Source organism: Tiliqua scincoides, chromosome 5 (assembly GCF_035046505.1).
Source record: "Tiliqua scincoides isolate rTilSci1 chromosome 5, rTilSci1.hap2, whole genome shotgun sequence".
In the NCBI taxonomy this organism is placed as follows: Eukaryota; Metazoa; Chordata; class Lepidosauria; order Squamata; family Scincidae; genus Tiliqua; species Tiliqua scincoides.
Window position 1 is genome coordinate 70,752,446 of NC_089825.1, and position 25,493 is coordinate 70,777,938.

General features: G+C 43.4%; 1 protein-coding gene across 2 annotated transcripts in view; it reads left to right on the plus strand.

The window, feature by feature from the left end:
- The window catches only part of TMEM245 (transmembrane protein 245), a 71,761-nt gene that overhangs the window by 35,259 nt on the left and 11,009 nt on the right, over nt 1–25,493 (plus strand). For both annotated transcript variants that reach the window (XM_066628688.1, XM_066628689.1), the window contains 6 exons: nt 1,835–1,917; nt 4,783–4,873; nt 9,436–9,534; nt 13,042–13,173; nt 19,612–19,734; nt 20,995–21,140. In XM_066628688.1, coding sequence (XP_066484785.1) covers nt 1,835–1,917; nt 4,783–4,873; nt 9,436–9,534; nt 13,042–13,173; nt 19,612–19,734; nt 20,995–21,140 — 674 coding nt within the window. The remainder of the gene's footprint in view (nt 1–1,834; nt 1,918–4,782; nt 4,874–9,435; nt 9,535–13,041; nt 13,174–19,611; nt 19,735–20,994; nt 21,141–25,493) is intronic.

Below are 25,493 nucleotides of genomic sequence, written 5' to 3' on the forward strand. Positions count from 1 at the left end.
GTTTCCGAATTACTGGAACTCACTTTTTAAAATGGCAAACTATTAGGACCCACCTAGCTTTGAAAGAGTAAAACAGAAAAAAGTTTCACTTAACAATCTAAAGCCTCTGGTTCTTTTTTTATCCTTTTATTGGTGGGGGGGGGGAGCTGCTTCTCAAGCATTTGTTGAGTTCCACATTCTTCAAATCAGCACCATTCGGACAGCCCTGTATTTCCCTTTGTCAGACCTTCAACATGAGCCAAGGCAGGGTTGCTTATTTATGAGTAAATGTAAACATTTAGCTTGGTTTTGTTTTCCATTCAGCTCAATACATTTGTCAGCTTGGAGGGAGGGACTTCCTTCTCAGTGTTTTTTGGAGGCTGCGTTCATCAGATTGGGACCATTCTGGTGGCATTGAATTCCTCTTGACCTGCCCTTCACAATGGACCAAGGCAAGGCTGTCTACTTGTGAGTAGACATGCAGTGTAGCTTGGTTACACTTTCCATAGGGCTCCATACATTTTCCTTCTCTGTTATCAACTTGTCAGTTTCAGCTTTTCAGCCCCACCACGGTTTGAGAAACCCTGCTTTGTTGTATTGCTATCTAGGCTGATGTGTCTATACAGTCTCCAGAGCTGCAAGGGTAGAACTACTGAAACAAGCCAAGATGCAGTTGGAATACTCAGTTTGTATGTAACTGGAATCATAACTAAAGGAAACTGTGATTAACAGATCATGTCAAACCAGGAGTTCAGATAATGATTTAATCCTGGTTTGTTTACCAAAAATAAACCATACTTAGTTAAAGGTTCTGATGATAACATAAACCATGGTTCCACATGACAAATGAGCTGACAGTTGTGTTCCTTCGGCTTATATTGTGAGCCGTTTTAGGCAAGTTTCATATGCTTCTCATTCACTGTCTGATTTCACAAGGGGAGATTGAGGCATGCAACAGCAGTCATGCATTCCCAACCTTGCCTCAGGGGGAAGGAATGCTGCCACCACAGGTAGAATTGATTGTCCCACTTTAAGCCATCCTATAGCCAGGTAGGCTTAGCCAGTTAATTTAGCCATCCCTTCGTGCTAGAGTTCATTGAAGGAGAACAGAAATGGGGTGTTTAGCTGTCTCATTCTCATCTGTGCTCACATACAATCTCAGAGCACTAGTAGTTTTGACTCAAGCAGTCTTAATGAGAAGCAAGTAGATAAAAAGTTCTTAGCTCTTGTGTGAACCAGACAGTGGTCTTTTATTAAAAGGAAAAATTAGGAAAAATAACCAGTCATTCTTCCATTTGCATACTCCAGCTAAATTGATGAAAGATGTTTGGACACATGGTTGTCTGCCGTAGCAGAGCATAAACAAGTGTGGCAATGATGGCAGCAGCATACAGTGGGCCCTTGGAATCTGTGGGGGATCCATTCCTGGATCCCTTGCAGATACCAAAACCAACTGATAATTAAATCGGGGGGGGGGGGCTGGCAAGGAGCTGCAGAACTTACCTGGAGGTCACGTGTGGCCTCCCAGCCTTCTCAGAATGCCTCCTGGACGTGACTGGAAGTCACTTCTGGTTCACGCCACATCCTGAGGTATTCAGAGCCCCCCACCCCAAAACACCTCCTGGAGGCGATTGGAAGTCACTGGCGTGAACCAGAAGTGGCTTCCGGTTGTGTCTGGGAGGTCCTCTGTGGCATATGCTCAACATCCACGGATGCTGAAATCTGCAGATAAAGAGGGCCCACTTTATCTGGTTTTTGACAACCCTAGAATACACTGAATTTCTTTTAGTCATGATATCAGGAAATGTTAAACTACTTTTCATTTTTATTTTCACTCTCTTTGTTTTAAACTTAGGTGCATCAAGAAAGTGTACATATGATTGAGGTCACAAGCAGCTTGATCAATGAAACTGTAACCAATCACCCAGAGTGGGCCAAGTAAGAATATTGAAGTAATGTGATAAAATTTGAAAGGGCAATCTTCTGAATCCTAGGCCCCCCAGTTTTGTTGCTTAATAACTTAATGAGGTCAGGAATCCACAAATGTATTTGGCTGTGGCAAGCATACCTTTTAAACTGGCGAGTGCTTTTATGATGAATGCGAAGATATGTCAGGGACTCGTCTTTAACTTTTGCTGAATTTCAGAGGAGCTTGGAAGCAGTGTGTTTCAATTTTGATGAAGATGAGAATGAATAGTACTGGATAAAGAAGTGTGGTTAGAGCTCCCTCTTCTCCAGGGGTTCTCAAACTTCTTGGGAGTAAAACTCCTGAGGTAAGACTTGGTGGGGCAGGGGGGATGCAGCAACGCAATCCCCAGGATTGTGCTGCTGTTGACACCAGGGGTTTTCTTTTACTTATACAGTGCAACAGGCAGCTTGGGGTGAGGGGAGCCCCGTGGAAGCCTCCACAGGGCTCCCCAAGCTGCGGAGAATGTGAAAATGTTGATCGTGACCCACTTCTTGTTTCACAGTCACAAACTGGAAGTGGGTCATAATAGTTATTTTCATGTTCTCCATGGCTTGGGGAGCCCTGCGGAGGATTCCACAGGAGCCTACTGCTGCATTGTATAAGTGCATTGTGTAAGTAAAAGAAACCCCCTGCCCCCTACCAACAGCAGCACAATCCTGAGGATTGTGTCACTGCATTCCCCCCTCCCTGACCCTCAAAGGAGTGCAGGCAGAGGTCCTCAGGCTGGGGTGTCTCTATTCCAGAATCTAGAAACTGCTTTCACTGAATCACTGTGTTATCAATATCTTTGCAGGGCTGGCTGTGGATTCCACACCAGCCATCTTTTTGTATAAACCCACCTTTGGCCAGCGCCTATCACTATCACAGATTAAGTCTGATCAAGAGAGGCTTAAGTATGTATACTTTTCACTGTGTATCTAGGCTAAACATGTCTAACATTTTTCATTGTGCATGTTGACAGAGAGAAAACAGAATATGAACATTGATTTATCTCTGTATGTTACAAAATGGTCCAATTTATTGTTGGGGATAGATGTGGTATGATGATTTTTCCAGGGGTATTTGATAGCTCAACTATTTGATTTAAGAATGATTCTGGAGCTCAAATAATCTGAGGTTGAATCAGTTCGTAGTTCATTGCAGTCACAGATTCCTATTAATTTGTTCAGCATTTATTATTGCTAAATTTGAATTGGCTTAATTCCTTTGGCTTTGATTTGCAAAGCAGTATTATTGCTTTGCCATTGATTGAAGATTATGCTGAACCAACAGTCTGTAATGTATGTAGCAATGTTCTTTAGCCTTAGGGTTGGAATCCCAATGGGGTCATGAAGCCTCATTTGTGGGCTTGCTGTCTAGGGAGGAGTAGTCTGGGAGTTCAAAGTTGAATTAGTAGATGTCCCCCCACCCCTTTCAATGAGCTTATGGGGCAAGTGTGCACAGGACAAGTTGCTCAGGCTCCTTCATCTTTGTTTGGGCTTGTCTGGCTTTACCCTACAGGCCGCCAGGCCCAGCATTCCCTTGGAGTCCTCGCTGGACTCCCAGCCCCTGGGGAAGCCGAGCCAGCAGACTTGGCTGTACTGCAGCCCAAACACAGCAAGTGGGGCTGGCTGTTGGCTTCAGCAGCACAGGGGTGAAGGGCAACAGGGGTGGGCAAATCAGGTTCCAGGAGGGAAGCAGGATTAATGGCGGGTTCCCAGTTTCATACTTTATTTATTGGAATTGTGGCATGAAAAAGGTTGAAAACCATATAGCATTCACTTTTGGGAATGAGAAATGAATGATTAAAAAATAGAATTGTTGTATTAGGTTAGGATTTAATTGCTCAGTAGGTGTTTAGGATTTTTATATAACAAATGAACAACATGATTTTAAGTGTTTTCTTTATTAAGGTAAGCTATACCCTTGATTAACCAGAATGCTGATGTAATTATTAGGTGCAAATATAGTTTATATTTGCAGAAGCAGGGAGGTACAGGGTTTTTCTAAAAGAAATATATTAATGCTCAGAACTCTTTCCTTGTGAGGAGAACGTGGCTTGGCCATTTGACGTAAATGCAGACCTGTGTATTCAAAAACACTTCAGATTAGCAAATTCTCAATGTGGTTTAACCCTTCAGTAAGAAGAAAGTTAAAACTGTGAGGGCTCAGAGGAGGGGAACTCACAAACTCTTAATTTTATTCATAGTTTCCTTCCCAGCATGACTACATTCTCCATAAAGGAGGAGTATTTTGTTTCTTGGAATCAACCACGTAACAAAATACTCCTATTTTCCTTGTAAAAATATGTAGTGCTTCTTTCCTTTGGTCTATAATATGTATATTAGGGCATACATAAGGGCAATGTAGCTCTGAGGTAAGGGAACAAACATTCCCTTACTTTGAGGAGGCCTCTGTGAGTGACACCCAACTGCAGGATGCCGCACACGTCCCATTGGCACCGCTATGCCAGTGCTGGAAAGCACTGACATAAGGGGTTAGGATTGTGCTCTTAAGCTGCTATTGTTAGAAGTCTGGTATATGTAGCTGATTGTATTTATGGGCTGGAATCCAAACCACTTGCACAGCAACTTTCATATGCCCAAAGGAATTTTGGATTGGTGCTTCTTCACAGCAGCACAGTGGTCCACAGATTAAACCACTTTTGAATCTGAGAAGACTTTCAAATGCAGATTATGATCTGGCATGGGAGTCTGTTATTCAAAGAAAACAATGTTTTAAAAAAAATTTTCAGTGGGCACGTCCAAGCAACTGTCTGTATCCCAACCATTTATTTACTATGGCGTGAAGTACTTAATATGTAACAATCATTTTTATTCCGTATTTTAAACTAGCCTGCTTCCTGAAGCTCAGGTTATTCAAAAGGCAGTGAACTCTGCTGCCAATAATGTTTATCAATACGGTCGAGAATGGATAACACATAAGGTAAGGGTGAAAACAATTTTTTGATATTCTTTCATCATCTTGTGTTCCTTGAAAAAGAAATCTGTATCATAGGTATCCTGTACAGAATCAAAATGAAAATAAAGTCTGGTTTGAATCTATTTCATTATCCCCTGATATTTTCCCTTACCTCTTCCAAGCCTTCCAATTAGCCCCCACCCCAGCATGCTGCGCAACCTATGTATTTTGACATGGCTGCATTTTATGGCAGTGAAAACAATAGGTTTGGTTTTTAATATTATCCAAGCCATGTCTACCTTCTATCAAAACCCACCCAAAATAGTCCATGCCACTATTCCAATTACCTTTTGAAGTCTATAGGCCAGTACAGTAGTCAGTATCTTTAGCAGCCACATTCATTAAAGAAATGGGTTGATAATTTTCACTATTAATGACTTTAATTCAGACATTGAGAAACTGGTATCACTTCATCAAACCCATCCGTGGCATTAAGAATTTATTGAACAGTGAAGTATGAGTGTGTGTCACTTAAGTGATGTTCTGACCAATGATGGATTGCATACACCAGTGGTTCTTAAACTTTTATGGAGATTTATTCCCTAAGTAAGTTTTTGCAGGGGAGGGGCAAGGGCAGCAACACGATCCCCAGGATCATGTCACTAAGGGGGGCGAGGGGGGTGTGCTTTCACTTTTAGTAATTCCAGGCTGCTGAAGGTTGCAGGAGGTGTGGGGATCCCTGTGCAGTCTTTTGCAGGGCTCCCTGATGCTTGGAATGTTGAGAAATAAGTGGGCGAAAAGCACTTCCTCTTTATGTTGCAACCAGGAAGTGCTTTTTGCTTGTTTATTTCTCAATGTTCCAAGCATCAAGGAGCCCTGCATAAGGCTATGCAGGCTCCCCGCACCTCCTGCAGTCTCCAACAGCCCAGAATTAATAAAAGTAAGTGAAAGCACACCTCCCTCGCCCCCCTCCCCCCCCGTAGCAATGCGATTCTGGGGATCATGTTGCTGCCCTCACCCTGCCCCTTAATGGGACAGGGGATCCTTTACACAAACTGGTGAGTCACGACCTACCAGTTTGAGACCCACTGGCATATACAAGGGTCTGTCATTGGTTTACTGCAAAGCCATTAAAATTCAAACTCTACTTTGAAATTTAGTTGAAACTCTCACTTCGATGTTGACGATGTCCTTAGGAGGCCCCAGAGGCCTCCTCTGGATTGTGCTAGGCCTCCACAGGCCTCAGAATGGTCCGCAGAAGCCTCTGAAAGCTACTTCCAGTTTTTGGAAAAGCACTTCCAGTTTGCTTCAGAAAATCTGAAGTAGCTTCAGATGCTTCTGTGGGCCATTTTGAGCCCCATGGAGGTCCGGCACGACCCTGAGGAGGCCTGTGGGAACTTCTGATGACAACACCAAGATTTTTATACATTTTTTTATAACAATGAAATTGTTTAACAGGGTATGGAGAATGCAGTTGTTAAGCAACGCATTAAGCAATACATATCTAAGATTCTTGCTAGATGACTGTTAAGACTTTAAAAAGCTGCTATTGCTGGATCAAGTTCATCTACTTTGTTGAATAAACTAAAAACTAAAATTTTTGAATAATTGAATAAATTAGGCTTTAAAGTTTCAGTTGGACTTTGAATAAATAATAAATTGTTACTGTTTTGAATTTTATTGTTATCTATCTTAGTAGTTTGAGCAAACTGCTATTCTGAATGTTTTTTTTAATAGGGTAGAGTGGGCGGGTTGCTGGGGATTTTTTTATGGAACCAAGGGGCGCTGGCCTGAAAATGTTTGTGAACGACTGCTTTAGTGCAGCTGTACATTTGATGGACTTGTTTTCTAAATGGTAATTGGATATAGAGGAAATAAGCCACTCCCCAGCTCTTGAGTCAGTCCTAACAGAATGCACACACATTAGGTGGCTCTTAAAGAATCAATCATAGTTTCTCATTTTGGAGACACCCAATCTTCTGGGTGGGCAAACCATGGCCTGGGAGCCATTTGTGACCCGTGGGGACACCCAGTCTGGAGTGGGCAAACCCCATCCTGGGGGCCATTTGCTACCCTCGGGTGAACCTAGTCTTGCCCACAGGGAGCCTCTGGCCCATTGGAGACTGTTGCAGCCCCCAACTGCCTGTCGCAACCGCCAGACACAAGCTGTGGGCAGAGTTAGAGCAAGGCCTAAAGAATCAATCATGATTTCTCATTTTGGGCCATATTTTCTGTGGATGAGATTCAATTTGGAAACATAGATTTGTGTATAGAAAAAACTATAGTGTGCACGCAGGGGAGTGCCTGTTAGCCAGCAATACAATGGCCCAATACGAGTGAAATGGGAGGATATGGGAGGATATAGCCAGCAATACAATGGCCCAATACGAGTGAAATGGTGGAATGCCTCATCAAAGATAGGATCTCAAAACACATAGACGAACAGGCCTTGCTGAGGGAGAGTCAGCATGGCTTCTGTAAGGGTAAGTCTTGCCTCACAAACCTTATAGAATTCTTTGAAAAGGTCAACAGGCATGTGGATGCGGGAGAACCCATGGACATTATATATCTGGACTTTCAGAAGGCGTTTGACACGGTCCCTCACCAAAGGCTACTGAAAAAACTCCACAGTCAGGGAATTAGAGGACAGGTCCTCTCGTGGATTGAGAACTGGTTGGAGGCTAGGAAGCAGAGAGTGGGTGTCAATGGGAAATTTTCACAATGGAGAGAGGTGAAAAGCGGTGTGCCCCAAGGATCTGTCCTGGGACCGGTGCTTTTCAACCTCTTCATAAATGACCTGGAGACAGGGTTGAGCAGTGAAGTGGCTAAGTTTGCAGATGACACCAAACTTTTCCGAGTGGTAAAGACTAGAAGTGATTGTGAGGAGCTCCAGAAGGATCTCTCCAGACTGGCAGAATGGGCAGCAAAATGGCAGATGCGCTTCAATGTCAGTAAGTGTAAAGTCATGCACATTGGGGCAAAAAATCAAAACTTTAGATATAGGCTGATGGGTTCTGAGCTGTCTGTGACAGATCAGGAGAGAGATCTTGGGGTGGTGGTGGACAGGTCGATGAAAGTGTCGACCCAATGTGCGGCGGCAGTGAAGAAGGCCAATTCTATGCTTGGGATCATTAGGAAGGGTATTGAGAACAAAACGGCTAGTATTATAATGCCGTTGTACAAATCGATGGTAAGGCCACACCTGGAGTATTGTGTCCAGTTCTGGTCGCCGCATCTCAAAAAAGACATAGTGGAAATGGAAAAGGTGCAAAAGAGAGCGACTAAAATGATTACGGGGCTGGGGCACCTTCCTTATGAGGAAAGGCTACGGCGTTTGGGCCTCTTCAGCCTAGAAAAGAGACGCTTGAGGGGGGACATGATTGAGACATACAAAATTATGCAGGGGATGGACAGAGTGGATAGGGAGATGCTCTTTACACTCTCACATAATACCAGAACCAGGGGACATCCACTAAAATTGAGTTTTGGGCGGGTTAGGACAGACAAAAGAAAATATTTCTTTACTCAGCGCGTGGTCGGTCTGTGGAACTCCTTGCCACAGGATGTGGTGCTGGCGTCTAGCCTAGACGCCTTTAAAAGGGAATTGGACAAGTTTCTGGAGGAAAAATCCATTATGGGGTACAAGCCATGATGTGTATGCGCAACCTCCTGATTTTAGGAATGGGTTAAGTCAGAATGCCAGATGTAGGGGAGGGCACCAGGATGAGGTCTCTTGTTATCTGGTGTGCTCCCTGGGGCATTTGGTGGGCCGCTGTGAGATACAGGAAGCTGGACTAGATGGGCCTATGGCCTGATCCAGTGGGGCTGTTCTTATGTTCTTATGATATGAGCAACTTAGCTATGCAGTTTTGAAAATCTGCGTTTTGGTTGATGTTGTAATATTGCCTGCAGAAAGGTAGGTATAGTGGGGGTGGGGGAGGTCAAATTCTCCCAACAGCCTGTTCCAGGGGTGGGCAAACCCTGGCCTGGGGGCTAGTTGTGACCCTTGGGGACACCCAATCTGGCCCACAGGGAACCCTCAGTCTCCAGTGAGCCTCTGGCCCACAACTGCCAGTCGTAACCGCCAGACACAAACTGTGGGCCAAGTTAGAGCAAGGCCTTTTATAGTCTCCTTGTGTTTTCTGCTTTTTCCTGGGCATTATTTTAAACTCTTCCCCATGACCTGTGAACAACTTATGTCTCGATTTGTTTCTGGCTTGTTCTGTATGGTTTCACCGTGCAAGAGGTGTGTGGCAAACAGTTCATAGTTCTCATGTGGTTCTACGTGCCTGTATTATAATACTCTTGTATTATAAATAAGCTCAGTAAAATTCATTCATATAAGTTCCATCTCTAAAGTATTCATTTATGTAAATTTATTCAAATTTGAAATGTAAATTCTTTTTTTCCCAGCCCCTGACACAGTGTCAGAAAGATGATGTGGCTCTCCTGCCAAAATGTTTGCCCACTCCTGGCCTGTTCTGAGGTTAACAGATTATGAACAAGATGCACAAAAGTAACAATTATATTCATTAATGTATTTCCTTTTAGCTACTTGCTATAAAACTCTCTTTTGTGTTTTGTAGCTCCATAAAATATTGGGAGAAAAAGTGAATAACACTGCCCTTGTCGAAAAGCAAGTTCTGGAGCTCTGGGACAGACTGTATCACTCGTGGTTTGTGAAAGTAAGTACCTTAGGCATGTTGCCAGTGAATTGGTTCTCCCCTCAAGGAAAGGAGGGTGGCTAGCTTCCTATAGTGCCTTCTCTGTGGCTGAGATGGCAATCATCAGTTTGATATCTAGAGAGGATATTGCTTAATTTCTGGTCAACTTTCTGCCTCCATTTTGGGTAGGCACACTTCAGTGTGCTTTCATTTCAGGTGCATCTACCATAAAAACAAACAAAAGAACCTCAGATCTTGAGGCAAGGGAGGTTGAGAGAAAGTGAGTTTGCTTTTAAAAATAAACAGATGTTATTTCTTTCTTTACATTTCCCTCCCTGTCTCTTAGATAGAGCAAATGGGCTTCACATCAGTGGGAGGGAAGACATTTGGTGCTGCAGGCTGCCCATTGTGTGGTAGCCAAGTAATCTAGTGCCCTGAGCATCCATGGCAAGGAAGAGTAGGCTGCTCAGCCTCTAACTCCACCATAGTGACTGGTTGCAAAGATGCAGTTTAGTGGAAGTCACAGTTCAATGTTGTACACATGAAAAAGGAGATGCACTGGGTATTAGAGTGTTTTTTCCCTCCTCCCTGTAACTCTCTACCCCATAATTGTTTCCTCCATGCAAATCTGCATCTCCAGCTGTCTGGCTGACATTTCTGCTTAAATGTTCCATCACCATCTCAAGCTCAACGTATCCAAGAATGAACTTTAACCTTTTCTATCAGACTACCTTCTCCTTATCCATTGACTGTTACCGTTCACCCTCAAATCTTTTTCTTTCATTTCCTATATTTAATCTGTTGCAGAATCATACCACTTCTCTCTGTATAATAATGCAAGAATCCAGCACTTCCTCTTCATCACCAAAAAGTCTAGTTTAGGGGTGTCAAATATAAGGCCCAGGGGCCCGATGTGGCCCATGGAAGCTTTTTATCTGGCCCTCAGGCTCTCAGTTGCTGAGTAGTGCTATTACTGTTGATAATAGGGCGGGCCACATGAAAATTGGGTTTTCCCTTATCTTGCCTGAGAGTGAAGCCTTTCTACGAGTCTGGAGAGAGAACAACTATGGATTGTCTGCCTGGTGGCTTGCTGTAGGCCACCTCTGGCCCCCGGGCCAGGGTTTGGACCCCCCTGCCCTACACCGAGGTGTCCTCATGAGGAAGCTGCTTGAACCATTCACTAATGAGGCTTTACTATATTTCCAAAACTAGATGTGATAGGGCAAAACGGATGCCATTTTTTGAATCGGCACCCCAAATTCATATCAAACCACCATAAAGTTTGGGAAAAACTTTTTCTGACCCTCATTTTTTAGGCCTGTGTAATTAGAGGGCTATTTGTCTCCACAGCAACCCCTTCAAGGAAGCTGAAGCCAAAGTTAACCTTTTATTCTCCTCTTGAGAAAAAACATAAGCTAGTGCTCAAGGCTTCCGTTTAAATCAAGCAAGCCTCATTCTCTTTAGCAGACCCTTCTGCACCCATTTTGCAAATGTTTGGCAAAAGTCTGGTTTTTTTAAACACCAGATGAAATCCTTGTTTCCATTTGAAACAAAGTCCTAGGCTACAATTCAATGCACCATTACCTAAGAATAACAGCCATGGAAAGCATGGGCCTACTTCTGAGTAAATCAGGCTGCAATTATGTGTAGTTGCAGTTGCTCATGCCTTGTTGCTTGTCTCTCTGCTGTGAATTGAATTGCACACTCCTAATTATGTGTTATAAGTTGTTTGTTATATGTTATATGCTTAACACACCAGGCACCTTAAAGACGGTATTGATTAATTGTATGATTAATGGTATTGATTACTGGTATGTTGTTTACAGTGTACTTAAGCTGATAGTGTTTACAAAAAGGTTGTGAATATCAGAATTAAGAAAGTTAATGAATAAAAATGTATCTTATGATCTTTTACTATATTTTTAATAAATTAGAGTCTGTACAGTTCTTAGGTAACAGTTACTGGTAGGTTATTTTTCATGATCTGGCCTCGGGTAAAATCAGACAAAACTATAGTCAGACACTCCCCTAAGTTTAAAACCCCTCCCACCACTTATCTGAGGGTTATAGAAAATTCCATGCTTTTTTGGTTCAAAACCTGCCCTTGACATCTGTGACATCTATAGGTGATTATCTATGGCAAATATCAGGATTTAAAAATTGAAATCCAAAGATTATGTTGCAAACCAGCAGTGGTTATCCCAGTTGTGATTGGTACACCGGGTGCCGTTCCAAAAATGCTTGAACTGCATTTAAAACATCTGAACATTGACAAAATAACTATTGGTCAAATTCAGAAAGCTACCCTGCTTGGTTCAGCACACACTATTCGTAAATACATTACAGCATCTTAGGCTCCTGAGTGGGGCCCAACTAGTAATTAATGTCAAATCCAGCTAAAAATGGGCAGCTGTGATATGCAAGAGGATGATGATGATGAATATCCAAGAAACTCCTTATTCTTTTAAAGGTAATCTTGGCCTTGTCCCTCCTGAATTACCAGATGTTATATTCTACTGCACACATTTTCTACTGCACACCTGTCAGCAACCTTCTCACCTTCTTTGATAAGACTGTACAATCCAAAGGTCTCCTGCTGCCTCAAACATCTTTCTCCTTTGCCATCCTTTATGCTTGAAGCTGCCTCCTGAATCTCCTGCATGATACTTTCTCTCTTACTGCTTTTGAATCCCTTTCAAAAAAAATTTTCTACAAAGCTTTAGTATGCCACATTAGGCATATAAGTACAAGTATCTGAAATAACCATATATTCATCTCCTCTGTCCCTGCCTTGTTTTCTTTTCCTTTTTCTGCTGTTTCTTTTGTGTCTATCCAGAGTGTCAAGCATAAGGCCCATGGGCCAAATGCAGCCCCCAGAAGCAATTCATCCTGCCCCTGTTATTTGGGCTCTCTAATATCTTGTAAATTTGAACAAGATTTGCATATTTTATCTTTTGTCATTTGCAGTTAATGAGTTTCTATGTGAGCACAAAGTACTTACTTCTGGCTATCACCTATACTTAATGATGGTCACTTCCTGCTCAGTAATGTCATTTTCAACCCTCAGCAGGCGCAATGAACACTAACTTCAGTCCTCTGTATAAAATGAGTTTGACATCCCTGGTCTAGATCGTAAGCCCTTTTGGGATGGGGATCTGTCTTCTTGTTATGTGTTAAATGGCCATGGACATTGATACATGAGTATTACAACTAATAACAGTTATAGAACCTGTGAAAAAGGCAGGTTCTATTTGGAAGGGTTAGGAAGATCACACATTTAAATAAATGTAACTTCTCCGGCTTTTCTAATTACCTTGTAGCTGCGTAAAGAGAATGGTGGAGGAAGTGTATGAGCTCAACATTTATTTCTGATTTCTCACTGGATAGAATCCTGGGACAAATTAAATTGTATTCACGCCCAGAGACTAGTAGTGCAAGTCTCTGTGTGTATTCCTCATGTATACATCTAAAATCTAGTTCATGAAATATTCAGTATGGCACAGTTAATATTTCTCTCTTGTTTTACAGAATGTAACTCATTCAGGAAGACCCAAAGGACACAAGCACCATTTAAGCCGGCAGAACAGCTGGCCAGGTGATATGCTTGATTGGCAAGACATCGCCACCTTCATTCATGAGAACATTGAAACATTTCTTTCGGTATGTGTCTTTCATAGTCAGCAATTAGAGAAAGGGTGGTGCAGAAAGATTTTATTTTAAGGTATTTTTACTTTGTCTTTCAACTTAAAAAACCCTCAAGGCAGCTTACAAAAAAAATCTCATCCAGTCACATCAGATACATTTGAAAATATTGTCTAATGTTTCCTTTTGCTGCTGCCATGTGAAATGATTGCAAATGGACACATCACAGGAGAGTATCCTGATGATAGTTGGTCTGAGCCAGGACCTTCGTATTCCCTGTAATCTGCCTCCTTCACTGTCTTCAGTCATTGGCCTTCTACCTGGGATCATTAGGTCCTGCTACTCAACCAACTGCCTTCCATCAATCCTTTCTCCCAAATCTTCTTCTTAAGTAGTTTCTTGTTCCATAGCTGCCCTTATCTGTTTTTATCAGATAAAAACAATGCTGCACAACCCCTCCTATTCGTAACCCTGTGAAAGCCTTGTGGCATGACTTTAATTTTTCTCACAGAAACCATCAGTGTTCTTAAAAAGTAACCCTTTTCCCGTAACAGTGTCATGTCAGTCTTTATTTTATTCTAAACATGTATTTGTTGGCACGACGTTTCATAGGACTAATTAATCAAATTCTGGAATAATATATATGTATTGTATTAATTGTATTAATAATTGTATTATTGGCCTTTTCAGCCACACTAGACGCTGTGCCAGAACCACCTTTCAGAGCGCAATACCATAGTCTTTCGAGACTGAAGGTTGCCAATACAATTGTATTAAATACTAAAATTTGTGTGTGTCTGTTTGATGTTCCCGTTATGGGTGGCTGTGTCAGCACTTTCTCATAGTTTTCAGTGTGTCCTTTGGTGGTGCTTTCACACAAGTGTGATAGTGCTGAGCTTGACTGCTCAGCAGAGGCATTCAAGGTGCTTTCACTGAGAACAGTCAAAAGCATTTATGACCCTTGCCTGAAGGTACCAGCCCACTCACCATAGTAAGGGTAGCAACTGAAATTATGAAATCCTGAGAATTTCTTATGCCACTTAAAATGTTTTGTTCTCCAATGGTCTCTACATGGCAAGATCAGTCCTTCACAGGTAATAGCTCCTTCCTCTCAGACAGGTAAGAACACAAGAACAGCCCCACTGGATCAGGCTGTAGACCCATCTAGTCCCTGTATCTCACAGCGGCCCACCAAATGCCCCAGGGATAACAAGAGACCTGCATCCTGGTGCCCTCCCTTGCATCTGGCATTCTGACATAGCCCATTTCTAAAATCAGGAAGTTACACATGGCTTGTAACCTGTAATGGATTTTTCCAGGTCAGGCAGAGAATCTGTGGGGAGGGGCTTTCCCAGACTGACCTTTCCTCTAGAGGGTCAGGTTGGGCAGAATTGTGCTGCTGGCCAGCCTCACTGACCAGTGCTTTCTTTTATCTCTACAGGGCAAATAGCCCTTCTTCCTTTGCTCTAGGAGTCTCTAGGCTCCTTTCTCATTGCACTGTGCTGTCTCTGCAACCATTTTTTCATGAGGTCTCTGCTTAGCACAGAGCTGATCATGGTAGCCATTCTAGGAAGCCTGAGGCAAGCACGTTTTTTTTCTCTGCACCACTGACTGCCATCCGAGGTGGAGCAGAAGAAGGGGTTGTAGTGCAGCTGGACAACTTTAGAGTCCTGCTCTCCCTGGAGGGAGCAAGCTTTGGGGGCTTGGCTGCTAAGGAGCTCTAACACTCCAGGAGTCTCTAGGCTCCTTTTCATCATGCTGTCTCTGAAACCATTTTTTCCTCAGGTCTTCGTTCAGAACAGATCTGATTGTGATGGCCATTTTTGGCACCCTGAGGCATTTTTCTCTCCATCCCTGCCATCTGAGGTGGAGTGGAAGAAGGGGTCACAGCATGGTTGGACAACTTTAGAACCCTATGCTCCCTGGAGGGATCGAGCTTTGGAAGCTTGGCCGTTGGGGAGCTCTAATGTTTGCTTGATGTGGCAGAGTCTCCCCACATCTTTCCTGCCATTAGACCACATGGCGTGCTCGCTGGTGGCAAGCCCAGGGCATCTTCTCTCAGGCACCACTGGCCAGCTAAGCCTGAAGTCCCCCCCTTTCCTTTGAGCCTACCGGCCTGTATAGAAACAGTTTAACTGTTTATAGAGTTAAACAGTTTATAGAGAGGCAGTTTGATTGTCTATAGAGTGTCAGATAAGGAGGTTGAACCTGAAAGGAACCTTCATGCTGCCAAGAACTTGGTGAGTCTCCATGCAGTGGGGAGACCTGGAATTTTTCTCAGTTTGGCCAGTCCTTCTAAACAGACTCCTGTAGCCCCACCCCCGGCTTCTGAGCCCTCCCCCTTAACTGGGACAAGATTTCAGCCACTATTCAAAATATGATCCAGTCGTCTGTATCTGCCAGCATGGCCGCAGCTATAGCATCCATCCAAGAATCGCTGGTCTGCAGTAGGGTCCCTATTTCTTCTGCTCTCAACTGGAGCCCTATGAGGTGAAAGTTGAGATCTCCCTCTCCTGCATAAGGGCAAAATATCTGGGAAGGAAGACAGTCAGCCTTGCTTGCCTTCCAAACAGGATTTAGCACTAGATTTAGAGGAAGAGGAAGCTTTGCTGGGCTCATCTGCTGAGCTGGAGCACATTTCTGAAGATGAGACACAGGATTCTGAGTAACAAGGCTCACACCTTTTTCCTTCTGATCTAGTCAGTAAGCTTTTCACTGGGATTGTGCCCATTCTCAAGCTTCAGCCCCCTCCTGCCTCTTCAGCTGAATCTCAGCCTTCTACTAGTCGTTGGGGGGGGGGCTGCCTCTGTCTTCCCAAATCAGTATGAGGTTCTCCTGGGTGTTCCATTGCCTATTTCAAGCAGCTCATAGATAAGGAATAGGCCACCCCCTTAAAAGCTAGAGAGCCCACTCATCCTGCTTTGAGATTCTACAAGGTGTATAAGGCTGACCTGTACAGGTTTAAACTACAGGTTGAGCCTCATTATTCGCATGGGTTCCTTTCCAGGCACTCACATGGATGGCAAAAAACGCACTATAGCAAATCAATTTAAAAAACAAAGTTTCTTTGCTCCAGTGATTTAAAAACAGCCTTGCTGACCTTTGGGATGTTAAGATAAGAGTCATTAAGAAGACAATCCAGCAATTGGTTGTCCTCCAAGCACTTAGAAAGACAGGAGCTTCACTCAGCCCCTCCCTTCACCAATGCAATGTGATCACCTTTCTTTCACATGCTATGGGGAAGGGAGGGGTCCCCTGGAGAGAGAAGGAATGATGGATTGTCAGCCAGCTGCCCTCTCTCTCTCTCATTCAGGAGGCTATTGTTAAAGGACTGTTCAGTTTTTTAAACTGATTTTAAAGGGATGCATTTTTCTCCTTCTCCAGGGATCAGCACATTCCTTCTCATTTGCAGTGGCCATTCATGTTGAGTGAAATCCATGTATAAAAAAATCAGTGTATAAATAGGCTGGACCTGTACTTGTAGTTGATGCCCCTGCAGCAGCAGTTCCCCTTCTGTGCTCTCCTCCAACAGCGAGGGTATGTCCAAGGATCCTGTTGACAAAAAGATCGAAACTGCTGCCAGAAGAGTTTTTGAAGCATCTGCCAGAGTTCCCTTAAACCCTCTGTGGCCTCTTCGCTTTGCACCAAGGCACTTGTTCTCTGGATGCAACACTTTGGTGAGCTGCACAAGCTTCCTCTGAAGGCTCATTCAGATCTTAGGAAGATGGCATTTGCAACTGCCTTTGTGGCTAAGGCCACAGCTGATTCAATCCATTTTTCTGCAAGGGCCATGGGAGCATCGGTAGCAGTGCACAGAAGTTCCTGGCTCCATAATTGGGGTGTGAATTCCGCTTCCCACGCCAAGGTTGTTGTTCTCTCTTTCTGTAGTACCAAGTTGTTTGGTGAGGATTTGGAACCCCTTCTGGTAGAAACCAAAGGTAAACGGAACATGCTTCCTACCAAAGCCAAGCATTCCAGGCCTCCAGAGAAGCAACAACAGTCCTTTCATGGCTCAAGAGGCTCTTCATCTTCTGTCTCATCTGGAGGTTTCTGTAGGGGGCAAAGAGCAATCTGGCTCTCCAGAAAGTCTTCCTTCAGGTCTCGCTCTCAGCAGAACCAACCTGCCAAATGCCACGTCCCTGACATCCTCTGCTCTCCCAGTTGAGTGAAGGCTGCAGTTCTTTGCTCACAGGTGGAACCATAGCATCAGACAAATGGGTTGGAGACACTGTGAGTTCGGGGTAAGCTCTGGAATTCTGCACAGTTCCCCAGGACTGGTTCATTCATGCTTGCCTGCCATCTGAAGCACTCCAAAACCCTTGGACCCTTGGAGATCTTGGACCATAGAGCCAGTTCCAGGATGCGAGTTGGTGTATTTCCAACTCTTCATGGTTCCCATGAAGTCAGGCAACTCCAGAGCCACCCTCTATCTCAAGCGGCTCAACAGATGAATATGACATCACAGATTCAAGATGGAGACACTGAGGTCCCTTTTTCTTACCATCCAGAGGAACAACTACCTGACCTCCCTGGATCTCCAGGAAGCTTATCTCTTCTAAAAAAGTGTATGACACACCATTAGAGGTGCATCAGGCGATTAGTTTTATTTAGACAGAAAGTCCTCTTTTAGAAAGTCAGAGCCTTATTTGTTTCTTACAAGCCTAGGAAACAGCGGTTTAAATTTTCACCTTCTACCATCTCTGAATGGGTGAGAGAGGCAATCATCAAAGCCTACAAGGCTCATGGGGTTCCCCCCCCCCTTAGTATTATGGCTTATTTTATAAGGGGAGCTGCCACCACTGTGGCATTTAAGTCTTCTCCTTTCCTAGTGCAGGTATGCAAGGCTGCTACTTGAAGTATGCTGCATACCTTCATAAAGCACTATAAAATTGACACATGTACTTCTGGAGATGCCACCTTCACCAGGTGTGTGCTGCAGAGTGATTTCTCATACTTCAGGCAGCTCCCACCCTTGAGGGGCACAGCTTGGGTATTTCTCACGTGTGGAGGACTGACCCTACCATGGTGAGCCCACTGGAGAATGGGGAGATTTGAGCTTACCTGTGAATTTCCCTTCTCGGTGGATTCCATGGCAGGGTCAGTCTGCCCACCCTTGCAGCCTGACGTGAAAAAAGGGGAAAAAATTCCTAGGTAACCACGTAACTGACAAGTTAGGTTCATCACTATATTTTTAGGCCTTTATTGTCAGTTGAGTGCCACATCGACATTGCTGTGCACTTTGTCAGTTCTCTCTGGGTTAAGATTTGAAGTCTTTGATACCAGATTTTCTTTGGAGTATTTCATTTGCAGAGTTCCTCCTTCTTTGTTCTCAATAGTGGAACAGAATGAACATGTGAATGGACAGTGCAAAGACCAGGAGAAGTTTTTTCTTCAACATTTTTATAGTCTGGGAAAGCAGGGGAAGCCCCTCCCCTCAGGATGATTCACTGCCTGACCTGCCTGCCTTAGAGGGAGGAGCCACCACTTGTGAAGGACTGACCCTGCTGTTGAGTCCAACAGGAAGGGGAATTCACAGGTTAGCTCAAATGTCCCTGTTTTTATCTTTCAATGACAGATTCTGTGTTGAAATTGTCCTCTGCAAGTCTCATCAGAAACATTGTATGTGAGATTTATGACTGCCAGTGTTGTGCTAGTGGTGCTCCTTCTAGTCAGATTATTCACTATATTCAGTGCTTTTGCTCTATTTTTAATGTTTTTATCATCCAGTTCGAGTTAAATATTGCTTCATTCTTACAATTTTAAAATATCAAATATTGCTTTTAAAAAAGTATTAAGCAATTTTGGCAATATTGTTGCCAAAAATTTATCAAGTCCAGACAAACACACAATTCCTTTAATTCTATTTTTCTAGTAGTGTATTCCAACAATTATCGACTTATAGTGTTCCAGTGAAAAATGATGCTTAGAGCTAAAAATTATTGGCTTATATCTGTATTGAGTAGGCATCATTGTTTATAGGTTTTGTGGCTTTACATTTGCCTGGTGAAATTGAAGTATATTTTTAGTCAATTTGCTGATTTTAATATCAAGAGACAGAATGGTGTAGTGGTTTGGGAGTTGGATGTAGACCTGGAAAGTTTGGGTTCAAATACTTGCTCAACCACAAAGCTTCCTTGGTGACCTTGGGCCAGTCACTCTCTTTCGACCTCGCCTGGCTCACAGGGTTGTGGGTGAGGAGAGGAGCAACTATGTACACCACACTCAGCTCCTTGGAGGAAGGGTGGTATAAAAATGTGAAAATAAATATGGAGAAAATAGTGGGACTCTTCGGGCACAAGGGCCACTGCCACAGATGCTTTTGCTAGTAGAAATCCATCTTTTATAAAAAAAAAAAAATGCCTATCACCCTGAAGTATTCTGTATTGAAAACAGTCTTTTTTGGAAACAGTTTTATCAAACAAGTTACTTCAGGTACCTGACTTTACTCTTTTCCAGATCCTGGAATCCCTGTGGATAGTGATGAGTCATAATGTGAGCCTTCTTTTTACCACAGTGACAACTTTGCTAACAATCCTCTTCTACAGTGGCACGGCTCTGCTTAATTTTGTACTTTCACTGGTAGGCATGGTTCCTTTTTTTAAAATGCAGCAAATTACTGTAGAAAATTTGATTCATGTTTTCCAGTGTGGAAACGATGCCAGTATGTGTAGTTCAAACCTTTCTTGGGTATCAATTGATATGATTAATTTTGACATGCTTAATCCTGTTCAGTTGCACAAACAACCCAAACTGGGCGAAAAGCAAGCCAATGACAAAGTTTGGTTTGATGTAAATAAGTGTAAAGTGATGCACACTGGGGCAGAAAATCTCAACTTTACATACATTACCGATGTATATGTGAAGTAGAGCTGTTGGTGACAAACCAGGGAAGAGATCTTGGGGTCATGGTGGATGATTGCTCAATGAAAATGTCAACCTAGTATGCAGCAGCTGTGAAGAAGGCAGTCAGTGTGGTCATTTGGGAAAGGATTGAGCATGAGATTGCTGCTATTATAATGCTCTGTATAAGTCTGTGCTGTGGCAAATCTGAAGTACTGTGTGCAGTTCTGGTTGTACTTCAGGAGCATGTTGGAACTGAAAAGGGTGCAAAAGAGGGCAAGCAAAACGATCACAGGATTAGAACACTTTCATTACAAGGGAACAATTACCCTATTGGGATGGTGGGCTCTTTCTGATCTTGGTGTCTTTGCAACCACCCTGCCTTGCCAGCCATGCTCAGGACCCCCGTTTAAAGGAGATGAGTTTGTGTGAAAAGCAAGAATACATTTAGGCCAGTGGTTCCCAAACTGGTGTCACAACCTACCAGCCAGGGAAGTACTTGTCCTGCCCCTTTAAGGGGGTAGGAGGGGGGAAGGCAGCTACCCGATCCCCAGGATTGTGCTGCTGCCAGGGGGAGGGGATTTTTAACTTACCTAATGGAGTGCTGGCTTCAGGGGGGGGAGGGGAGCCCCATAGATGCCTCTGTAGGGTTCCCTAAGCCTCCAAAACTATGAACAAACAATTGAAAATCACTTCCTGCACCCTTCCTCCTGGAGGTCGACACTCTCTTAGGTCAGTTTTTTAAAAAACCATCCTGTGCTCCTGGGGATCATGTTGCTGCCATAGCCTCTTCCCCCACACACTTACGGTGCTCCCAACTCCTTTGTAGGAGTTTAGGAAGCACTGATTTAGGCAGTAAGATTTAGGGAACAATGTATTTGCTAGAACCATATTTTGTCACTTATAAACTGGTTTTGGTATTCATCTATTTTCAGTTGTATTAAATTGCATGAAGCAGAGTAGTGCTCAAAACCATTCCGTTGTTTTTCTTTTTTACAGGTGATTTTCCTGACTACACTGTTCTACCTTTTAAGTTCCAGTGATGAGTACTACAAGCCAGTGAAGTGGGTAATCAACTTGACTCCACTGTCACAGCCTGGTCCTTCCTCAAATATAATTGGCCAATCTGTGGAGGAGGCCATAAGGTATATTGTGACTTTTTAAGTAGTTGCTGATAACTGTTCATATGGCGAGTATGATTTCCGAAGATATTTTTAATGCCTCAGGTCAAACAAAGCACTTTACTTCCCCCATTGACAGCACAAGCCTTTGTGTATCTACTCAGACATATTTCTAGATTAAATCTGTTCACAAGCTTTTTTTATGGTTTTCAGTACATCTCATCTAATCAGAGTTGGAAAGAACCTATAAGAGACAGGCAGTCCGCAATTACAGCATCCCCAATACATGGTTTTCCAGCCACTGCTCAAAGACCTCCACTGATGGAGAGTCTGCCATCTTCTGAGGCAGACTCTTACACTGCCAAGCAGTTCTTAGCGTTTGGAAGTTCTTCCTAACATTTATTCAAACTCTTGTTATAATTTAAACCCATTTGTCCTGGTCCCATCCTGGAGCAACCAAAAACTAATCTGTTCTCTCTTCCACATGATAGCCCCTCATATTTTATCATGTCACCCTTGGCCGTTTAGTTCTCCATAATAAACATGTACAACTCCTTCAACCTGTCCTCATAGGACATGGTCTTCAGCCCCCTCACCATCCTAAGTCGCCTCCTCTAGACTGGCTCCAGTTTGTCAGTATCCCTCTTAAACTGCAGCATCCCGAACTAGATACAGTATTCTAAGTAGGGTCTGACTTAAAGCAGAATACAGCCTTTCCCCTGCTATCTGTTAGTTATAAGGCTTTTTACTTACACACACTGCATGTTAGACAGTGGTTCAGAGTTAAGGTTTGAGACAGAAAGAGTAAATAAAGTTATATCACCACTTGCTGGCAAATGATAGAAATAGCTGCACAAGCATCTAAATGAGTTGCTAAATAGAGTTGCAGAATTCCCTTTAATTTTGCCCCAAGTGGGAGAAGCACTACTGTGGTTATACTTGCAGCACTCCGGAGTTCTCTCCCTCTCAGCATTCTGTTAGCTTCTGTCCCTTTGTTTCTTTCCCTTCCCTATGTGGAGTTTCTACAAATTAGTATGCAGAAAGAAGAGAGAGAGAGAGAGAATGGGAAAAGTGGAGAAATCAGTGAAATGTAAGAGTTTCACTATAATGGTTGTTTTCAGGAACGGATTAGGGTACATAGAAAGGGGGAAAGGTGTACAGTAATATTGTTAGTTCTTGTGATCTGGATACTCTACTACTGGATACGGTTGATGCACCCTAACATTGCATTTACCTTTTTTGCTGCCACATTTCAATGCCAGCTATATTTACCTTGTTGTTTGAAGATATCCAGGTCTTTTTCACACATACTGCTGATCAGTAGCCCCAATCTTATATTCCTCCCTGCCTGAAAGGGGTCAGGGAGTTACGTGAATTTCTGCTTTGGGTCTTGTGGTGCTTCTTCTTGGTCCTCATACTCAAACTGCCATTTCTTTCTCCTTTTACTAACTTAAGCAATACTGGCCTAGATGGATCAGTAGTGCTACTCTGTATAGTACAAGATGACCACATGTGTTCATCTGCTTGTGCAAACAAAAGTGAATTATTAAATTTTTTTTACAGTTTTTAGGGGCCCTGGGAGTTTAATAGGTCTAGTGTGGTTTACATGGAAGTGCAGGCTGTAGTGTAGAAGCTTGGTAAGTATAGGAAGACTGAATAACTGTGTTCAGGTTTTCTAGGTCACCCTGAAGATGAATGTTGGGAAGATTTTTAGATGATTTGCTTTCTAGCTGGTCTTAGAAAAATGTCAGATAGTTGTGTTTAGACTAACAGACTGAGACTAATACATTGAATTATAGTATGGGTGGGAAAAGACAGAGATAGAGAGAGTGTGTGTCTTTGGGACTAGGATAAATGCAAATTAGTTGCTTTGTGGTTCCCCAATTGTTGAGTTTCTCTTTGCTTACACACAATGCCACGAAGCTTCCCATAACAGCTGCCTGAACAAAACAAGAAAAATAACATAGTGCAAAGAAACATCTTTTTCTACTCCTCTATCAGATAAAAACTATTTGAAAAGCAGAGAAGGGGTGTGTGTGTGTGTGTGTGTCCTCACACACACATACGAGGTATGTCTATTAAATAACTAGACTGATTAAATAACTCACCGTTATTTATTGGTATTACAAATTTAATGTTTGTGCCCTTCAATATACTCCCCATTTGCACTAATACATCGCTGTAGTCTTCTTTTCCACTAGTCCAGGAGTGCTCAAAGTTTTTGGCAGGAGGGCCACAACATCTCTCTTACACTGTGTCGGGGGCCGGAAAAAAAAGGAATTAATTTACATTTCAAATTTGAATAAATTTACATAAATGAATATATTAGAGACGGAAAATGAATGAATGAATTCAATCCAGTTTATGATCCCATTCACACACACACAAATGGAGGGGAGGATCTTCCACACTTTCACATACCCGCCTGCTCACCTGCCCCCTCACCCTCCCTCCTTCCCTCCTTCGTTTGCTTGGGCTGCCTGCCTGCTTGCCCAGCTGCATAGCTGCCTGCCTGCCTGGCCAGCCAACCAGCCCTCCCTCCCTCCCTCCCTCCCTCGGAAGGGAGACGTGCTGCGAGCTGGGCTGGGCTCCCCTCCCTCGAGATCTCTCTCTCTCTCTTCCCTGGCTAAGGTTGCGGGAGGGGAGGGGAGGGGAGCCAAGCCAAATGGAGCTGAGCCCAGCCCAGCCCAGCCCAGCCCAGCCCATGGGCTAGAAAGAAGAGACTAGCAGGCAAGCGCACAGGGTTTTTTATAGTGGGAAGTAATGCGAGACCTGCAAGTCTCACGTTACCTTCCCACTATAAAAGGCCCTGCACACCGGCTGGGCTTGTCTTTCCTTCGCTGCCACTGAGCTCAGTGGCAGCGAGGGAGAGCAAGGTGTAGAGCTCGCGCGGCGGGCAGGTGCGAGGGCCGGGTGCCCATTGGAGGTGGGGGGACCCCCTGGGGGCCGGATGGGGACCCGCAGCGGGCTGCAGGTGGCCTGCGGGCCGAGGTTTGGGCACCCCTGCACTAGTCAAAGGCATGGAGAAAATCAATTTCTGTCAGTTTCAACATATCTGCCGTTTTCTTCTTTACAGCATCAACTGACTCAAAATGTGTCCCTTTAAGCACTGATTTAATTTTTGGGAAAAGATAAAAGTCGCAAGGTGCTAAATCGGGCGATTACAGAGGATGTTCAAGTGTAGTAATGTGATTGTCGGTCAAAAACCGCTTCACAGAAAGTGCTGTGTGAGCAGGTGCATTGTCCTGGTGAAGAATGAAACCATTTTTCCACAGTTGTGGCCGTTTCTTTCTGACTCTTTCTCTCAGCTTTTTCAAAACTTCCTTATAATAATGCTGGTTAACTGTTGTGCCTTCTGGAACCCATTCTTCCAAAATTACACCCTTGATATCAAAAAAACAATGAGCATTGCTTTGAATTTTGACTTGCTTTGACGAGCTTTTTTCATTTTTGGTGATGACGGTGTTTTCCAGTGCATTGACTGTCCTTTGGTTTCAGGATCATACTGGAAGATCCAGGTCTCATCACAAGTGATTACTTTATGAAACAGGTTTGGATCTGCGTCAAGTTGCTGCAGAATGTCAACACAACGTTCCTTGATGTTCTTTTTGCTCTTTTAAACTTAGCATTTTTTCGGCACTCTACAGAAAATGCAACCAAACTAAATGGCGACTCACAATCAAGTGAATGTCATAGAGTGTTGCTGCTTGTCATGCAGGTTCAGACATGTTCAAGGTTACTATGTATGCAGTTATAACCAGTTCTGACTGCTTTGTTTACTAGGTGGAATCAAAGTCTTTGTTATTTTATAGACATACCTCGTATATTCATGCAATTGCTTTTCATCAAGATATTGGATTATGTGAAGGAACAGTATAGTGAAGAAAAATTGTGTGCACTTTGAGACCCAGTTCAACTGAAATCAGCATTTGGGGTGAGAGTAAGCTGTGGGGTTATGTGCGTTGCCCCTGACATGTCTGTCCCTTCTGTCATGAATGTCATTCACTGCCCTCTACCAGGTATTAGCATTACATGTGACTGTCACCAATGCAAGCTAAAATGGAACTAGATAAGCTCCTAAACTTGCTTAGAAAACCTGGCTTCCTTGTAACTTGGACAGCAGTGCTCATGCATTATACCAAAATGAGGTAGAAGTAGCAGGCAGGAATGTAGGGGAAGAGTGCCCATGATTCCACAGGCTGCTTCCAACTTCTTAAATTTTAGTTATGTCAGATTAGCTCATAAAGAGGAAAGTATGCATGCTGATATTATGAAATGGCAAATGTGCATGACTGTATAGTGGACTTGTGTGTACAGGAGACCTGCATGGCCCTCAGACAAAAAAAAGTTGCCTACTCTGTCACGGTAGGCCTACTC